Consider the following 7,425-nt stretch of genomic DNA (forward strand, 5'->3'; position numbering starts at 1 on the left):
AACACCCCCGGCCCCTACTCCCACTCCACCACCCAGCCCTGCTCCCACTCCACCACCCAGCCCTACTCCTTCGTCCGACTCTTCCGCTGCGCCGGACTCACCAGTACCCACCTTACCCCCTCGTGCTATTCCTACAGCAGCCCCGATTAATGATCATCGCATGCGTACTAGGGCCAAATCAGGATTTCATCAACCCCAAGACCGCCTAAACCTTCATACCTCCGTATCTCTCACTTCTCTTCCAAAGAATTACAAAACTGCTCTACTTGATCCCAATTAGGCCGCTGCCATGCAAGAAGAATATAATGCTTTACTTCAAAACAACACCTGGCAACTTGTTCCTCGTCCTCCCAATACAAATATTGTTTCTGGCAAATGGATTTTTCGCCAAAAGTTCCACTCCGATGGGAGCCTCTCACGATATAAAGCCAGGTGGGTTTGTCGTGGCTTTTCTCAGCAACAAGGAATTGATTACGAAGAAACCTTCTCTCCTGTTGTTAAACCTAGCACCATTCGCACCGTTCTTAGTGTTGTTGTCTCCTCTTCATGGCCCATTCACCAACTTGATGTTAAAAATGCTTTCCTCCATGGTTCCCTTCAAGAAACTGTCTACTGCCAGCAACCTCTGGGTTTTGAAAATCCATCCTTTCCAACTCATGTATGTCTTCTTCAGAAATCTCTCTACGGTCTTAAACAGGCCCCACGAGCTTGGTTTCAACGCTTCTCCTCCTTCATTCAAACAATAGGCTTCACTCCATCTCTCTCCGACACCTCTCTTTTTGTGTATCATCAAACTTCTGACACTGCCTATTTACTTCTCTATGTAGATGATATCATTCTTACCGCCTCCTCTCAAAAGTTCTTAGATCATATTGTCTCTCTTCTTAGATCTGAATTTTCTATGACTGACCTAGGACTCCTTCGTCATTTCTTAGGCATTGTTGTTGTTCGCGATTCCTCTAGCCTTTTTCTTTCCCAACGCCAGTATATTCTTGATCTTCTTAATCGTGCTGGTATGCTTGACTGTCAATCATCTCGCACTCCTGTCGATACTAGTTTTAAACTTTCGGCTACCGGTGAACCCTTTTCCGATCCTACTCTCTATCGCAGCCTAACAGGTGCTCTCCAATATCTCACCATTACTCGTCCTGAAATCTCTTTTGCTGTTCAACAAGCATGTCTCTATATGCATGATCCCCGGGTTCCTCACTATAATCATGTTAAACGCATTCTTCGGTATTTAAAAGGAACTCTCAATCATGGTCTCCACCTCAATAATTCTTCTCCAAACTCGCTTACCGCATACTCTGATGCAGACTGGGCTGGTTGTCCTGACACTCGAAGGTCCACTTCCGGTTTTTGTGTTTTTCTTGGTAACAATTTGATTTCTTGGTCTTCGAAAAGACAGGTTACAGTCTCACGTTCGTCGGCCGAGGCTGAGTATCGCGCTGTGGCACATGCCGTTGCAGATACAATCTGGATTCGGCAGTTACTCTCCGAGCTACACAAGCCTATTGAGCAGGCCACTATTGTCTACTGTGACAACATATCAGCAGTCTACATGACCAGCAATCCAGTTCAACACCGACGCACAAAGCATATTGAGATTGATATTCATTTTGTTCGTGAAAAGGTTGCTCTTGGTCAGGTTCAGGTGCTTCATGTTCCCTCTACGGCTCAGTTTGCTGACATTTTCACCAAGGCACTGCCTACTAAGCCGTTTCAAGATATCTGTTTCAGTCTCAACGTCGTCGAGCCTGCCGTTGATACTGCGGGGGATGTTAGAGTAGTCATTATGGTATACGACTTCTAGTCCAAGTCAGTTTTGTACCCCTTTCCCAAGTCGGTTTGTACCCTCTTATATACTCTTGTATGCCGCACCAAATCATCAATAAGCAACAGTTTTATTCAGCTTTCATTGAACACCCTTGCAGGGAGCCTGTACGGCGGCTTGCCGCTCCCGGCGGCGGCCTCCATCTGGAAGTCATCCTCCTTCCACTCCTCCGTGTCAGTGTCGTGCTGGTCTTCCTCCTCCTCCTCCTCCTCCTCCCACTCCTCCGTGTCAGTGTCGTGGTGGTCTTCCTCCTCCTCCTCCTCCCACTCCTCCGTGTCGGTGTCGCGGTGGCTTTCCTCCTCCTGGTCCGTCACGTCCTCATCGTCCCCGCAATCCAGAAATACCCCGCTGGGTTCCTCCGTCTCCCAGCTGGCAGCATCGGGCTGGTCGTCGTCGTCGTCGGAGGTGTCGCCGAGCTTGCACAGGCGCCGGCGGCCCGGCAGCCTCACCTTCCTCACGCCCATCTGCTGAGGGTCTGCGTGCACGGAAGGCGATCGAGTTATCAGGCACCGATGGATGGATGAAACGATCGACCCGGCCGGCCGCGGAACGATCGATTGACAGGTAGCAGTTCGACGGCGACGGTACCTGCAGGGTCGTGGAGGTCGTCGTCCAAAGGATGGTCCAAGCACGGCGAGGGCGGCGCCGTCGCCATGGGTGGTGGATGGGGTCGCTTGCGTTGCGTCTCTCCTTTCCGCGCCGCGCTGCCTGCCCTGCGCAAGAGGCGTTGAAGGAGGAGGAGGGGAGAAGGCGGTGTGGGGAGTGAGTTCCGTGAGAGGCCAGCCGAGGCCGAGCCAATATGAAGAGGAGAGGGGAGGAGTGGAGTGCTGGGGGCGGGAGGACCGGAGGAAGTTAACGGAAGGGAGACGGGAGTTCGAATTTTGAATTTCGAAATCCCCCACTCCTTCTCACGGAAGCCGAGCTGCGGCCGTGCCAGTGCCAGTGCCAGCCTTGGGAAAGAACGACGACGCCTCTCCTCCCGTTACGTCCCGTCAGGGGTGGCTTGAACGGATTTGTTTGACTAGCTAGCTAGTAGGAGTAGTCTTGTGCAGTAACTACTCCTGGTGCGCAAAAGAGAAATGTTTTTTAGATTTGAGAAGTGTAAAAAAGTCATCAAAGATACAAGTATCATGCATGCAGCCCATAAAAAAATCAGGCATGCAGACCTGGATGTTATTTGAATCTGCAAAGGATACAGGTTGCATCTGACTGCAAGGTGGCAGTGGACGACATCAAGAAAAGGAACATGGCGAGCTACAGAGCAATTATAAATGAAATTATCGATCACAGCAGTATGTTTTTTTCTGTAGCTTTGTCCATGAATTTAGGAGCTCGAATTTCGAGGCTCACAATTTAGCGAAGCGAAGTTTGAATTTGGGGGTGAGCCGCCATGTTTGGCTAGGCCATCCCGGTGATCTTGGTTTTGTACCTGTAAACATTATGACCATTTGAATAAAAGCTTCGCGAGATTGTCTTAAAATAAACCTCAGAAGGTTTCAAATAATAATTTCGAGGTCGGCATGTTGTACGAAAATTGCAAGCAGAAGGGGTCCAAAAGGCAAATTCAAATTTGTAGAAACGTCGTCAAACATTATGCGTTTCAACAAACCTATAGGTACTATAGGTGTGCGTTGTTCGGTGATTTTTTTGAAAAATAGAAAAAAATAATTGACACACGACGCACCAGTGTGCAAGATTTTGATCTACCATGCCTCCGTGATCATACCGTCAATCTGTCATTATTAGGAGTTCAAAATTATAGAACCATGTGTGGGTATAATGGTGCCGACTAAGGTCATGGCGGACGAGGCTTCTCTGATCGTTGTTGCAGGCCGCGACACCACGCTCGGGATGCTCCGGGGGAAAACCATAGATCTGGATCTGCCCGGATCGGACATGACAACATCTTCGATGTCGCTCTCCCTCCGGGGCATCGTTTTGGAGCAGGTGCTGACTGGAAGGGCCTAGTGGTGGAGCGGGGTTTCATCCTCCGCATCGACGACGACGGATCTCGGCGGCGTGGCGTAGTGGAGTCTCGGCGTCTGATGCGGGTTGACAGCCTCGCGCAGAAGGACGGGTTGTCTGGCGTCATGGTGGCGTCAACGGCAGGCCTGGCAAGGTCGATGCGTCGGTTCCTGTTCTGAAGATCTATCGGTGGAAGATGGCGACGTCCGCCTCTGAGGGTGCCGGACCGGTGTGTGCTCCAGACCCGGCATTGTGGCTTGGTTGGATCCTCCGGCTTTAGACGTTAGGCTTTGGTGTGAAGCCTGTTTGGTATTTGGACTGGACTATCGGCACCCCTTCATCAAGTGGATAGGAGTAGCGACAGCTATTGCCGAGATGATGGCTTCAGACTGATTGATGTATTACTTTGTAAGGTCTTCATGAATAATTAATAAAGTGGATGCATACATCGTCCAGATGCAGAGGTCGGGGGCCATCCTCCTTTTTCTAAAAAAATGTGTGGGTATAATGCTAAACGTTTTCTCATCAAGTGATTATGGTGCACGCGCATGAACAAAAAAGCTTGGGGTGATTCAAGATGGGGGAGGTGGAAGAATTTGCGCATGACGAAGATCCAAGGAGATCATACATCTCCAAGAGTGAAGACTTGCCCCTGTGGCAACTCGCCTTGGTGTCATTCCTACCCCTTGACTGAGCCTTTCTTCTTCCGCTTCGGCTCCTCCACCCTCCCTCCCCTCCCTATCTTCAGTGGCCGATGATGAGCGGGAGGGCAGCTCGAATCATGTGCTATATATACACTACCAGGGTTCCTTTTCTTTTGAATAAACTGATACGTCTCCAACGTATCTATAATTTTTTATTGTTCCATGCTATTATATTATTTGTTTTGGATGTTTTATATGCATTAATATGCTATTTTATAAGATTTTTGGGACTAACCTATTAACCTAGAGCCCAGTGCCAGTTTTTGTTTTTTCCTTGTTTTAGGGTTTCGCAGAAAAATAATACCAAGCGGAGTCCAAACGGAATAAAACTTTTGTGATGATTTTTCTTGGACCAAAAGACATCCAGGAGACTTGGAGTGCAAGTTAGAAGAGCCTCAAGGCGGCCACACGGGTGGAGGGCGCGCCCCCCGATCTTGTGGGCCCCTCGAGGATCCCCTGACCTAGATCTTCCTCCTATATATACTCTTATACCCCAAAAACATCCAGGGGAGCCACGAAACCACTTTTCCACCGCCGCAACCTTCTGTACCTGTGAGATCCCATCTTGGGACCTTTTCCGGCATCCTGCCGGAGGGGGATTCGATCACGAAGGGCTTCTACATCAACACCATTGCCTCTCCCATGATGTGTGAGTAGTTTACTTCAGACCTACGGGTCCATAGCTAGTAGCTAGATGGCTTTCTTCTCTCTCTTTGATTCTCAATACAAAGTTCTCCTCGATGTTCTTGAAGATCTATTCGATGTAATACTCTTTTGCGGTATGTTTGCTGAGATCTAATGAATTGTGGATTTATGATCAGCTTATCTATGAATATTATTTGAATCTTCTCTGAATTCTTATATGCATGATTTGGTATCTTTGCAAGTCTCTTCGAACTATCGATTTGGTTTGGCCATCTAGATTGGTTTTTCTTGCAATGGGAGAAGTGCCTAGCTTTGGGTTCAATCTTGCGGTGTCCTTTCCCAGTGACAGTAGGGGCAGCAAGGCACGTATTGTATTGTTGCCATCGAGGATAAAAAGATGGGGTTTTCATCATATTTTTGACTTAATTCCTCTACATCATGTCATTTTGCTTAAAGCGTTACTCGGTTCTTTATGAACTTAATACTCTAGATGCATGCTGGATAGCAGTCGATGTGTGGAGTAATAGTAGTAGATGCAGAATCGTTTCGATCTACTTGACACGGACGTGATGCCTATATTCATGATCATTGTCTTAGATATCATCATAACTTTGCGCTTTTCTATCAATTGCTCGACAGTAATTTGTTCACCCACCGTAATAATTTCTATCTTGAGAGAAGCCTCTAGTGAAACCTATGGCCCCCGGATCTATTTTACAACATATTAGTTTCCCGTCAACTTGCCAATTCTAGTTTGCTATTTACTTACTTTACAATCTTTTACTTTCCGTTCCACAAACCAAAAATACCAAAAAAATATTACTTTACCGTTTATCCATCTCTATCAGATCTCACTTTGCGAATAACCGTGAAGGGATTAACAACCCCTTTGTCGCGTTGGTTGCAAGTTGGTGTTTGTTTGTGCAGGTATTCAGTGGCTTGTCGCGTTGTCTCCTACTGGATTGATACCTTGGTTATCAAAACTGAGGGAAATACTTACGCTACTTTGTTGCATCACCCTTTCCTCTTCAAGGGAAAACCAACGCAAGCTCAAGAGGTAGCATAAACCTGGTCTAGTGCCTCCTTTTCCTGCAACCCACGTTGCGGCCATGGTTGTCAGATCTCAGGCTATCCATGTCCCTGTTGCAGGCAAGGTCTCGCCTTCCTCTGTACATCGGTAGTCATTAAGGTGATGAGGACAGAGTAGAAATAGGGTGCGGTTCTTCGGTAGGGCGATTGGAGTCAAGTTCATCCTCATCGGCGTTGGAAGATAGGCGATGGCACCTACTGTTTTTTTCCATCCTTTGGGATGACAACGGTTGATGGCCTACTTACTCGTCCCCATCAGTGAATTTTCTGGCCGAATGGCGACCAACTCTTTCCTCCAGACTTTGTGTGGCATATGGATGGTAGTCTCAACCTTTACTCATAGTCTTAGTATTCAGGTGTTGCAGCCAGTGCGATCATGCCACCCAAGTGGTTCATCCTCGGCAGAGGTGGGGTTCAACTTGAGAGGAAGCTGATATAGACATGATCATGTTCTCTCATCCGGTTCAAGGTCCTTCCTGCAAAAGTCAGGGGCTAGGTGGTAATTTTATGTTTCTGCTGGAAAATATAATGGCTCTCTATTTTAATATAATAGTGTTGGGCCCTTCAAGGCCCTTCTAGTGTTCAAAAAGATATTTGCGCTTGACAAAGGAAAGGAGTATTTTGCGGTTTCTCAATGTCACTATAGATGCCATATTGCGGCAGCGCAAACTCAGTGATATCTTAGATTTATGCACGTGTTGAATTGGTTACCAACATTTTTTCCCATGACCATGTATACCATTCTGTTAGTGTAACCAACACAACGTCGTCGGAGGGAGTGAGTTAGGATAGGAAAAGTACTCACCTATCATGGCCAAAATCACCGGTAGCCGTTAGTCATAAATCTAAGTTACTAATTACAACCTTGACACATCACGTATGTAACACAATCAACCTCAACACATCACGTATGTAACACCTAAATAAAATCATGTCTTTCCACCAACTTTCATGTGACTAATTTGGAGCATCCATCAGAGATCCAACGGACAACGTACATTTTTTGTGTATTTTTGCATCTATGAGTTGCTTCTATTATCACCCCTACCCCCATTAGTCTAGTGCAATAGTTGCTTAAAACTGGTGTTTTCCCATAAGTTCTAGTCAATAGTTTTCATTTTTTATAATTATTTTACATTTTCATGACCGTGGATCATGTTGTTAGTCAATGATGAAAATGATGTGCTA

General features: G+C 46.9%; 1 protein-coding gene across 1 annotated transcript; it reads right to left on the reverse strand.

The window, feature by feature from the left end:
- Positions 1-1,838: 1,838 nt before the first annotated feature.
- LOC123169999 (protein FANTASTIC FOUR 1-like) lies at positions 1,839-2,645 on the reverse strand. Its single transcript, XM_044587852.1, has 2 exons — positions 2,423-2,645; positions 1,839-2,309 (listed from the first exon to the last, which is right to left on the reverse strand). The coding sequence occupies exons 1-2, from the start codon at positions 2,487-2,489 to the stop codon at positions 1,909-1,911; spliced, it is 468 nt and encodes a 155-aa protein (XP_044443787.1). The 5' UTR covers positions 2,490-2,645; the 3' UTR covers positions 1,839-1,908.
- Between the last annotated feature and the right edge of the window lie 4,780 nt (positions 2,646-7,425).

The sequence above is a fragment of the Triticum aestivum genome, chromosome 1D (assembly GCF_018294505.1).
Source record: "Triticum aestivum cultivar Chinese Spring chromosome 1D, IWGSC CS RefSeq v2.1, whole genome shotgun sequence".
In the NCBI taxonomy this organism is placed as follows: domain Eukaryota; kingdom Viridiplantae; phylum Streptophyta; class Magnoliopsida; order Poales; family Poaceae; genus Triticum; species Triticum aestivum.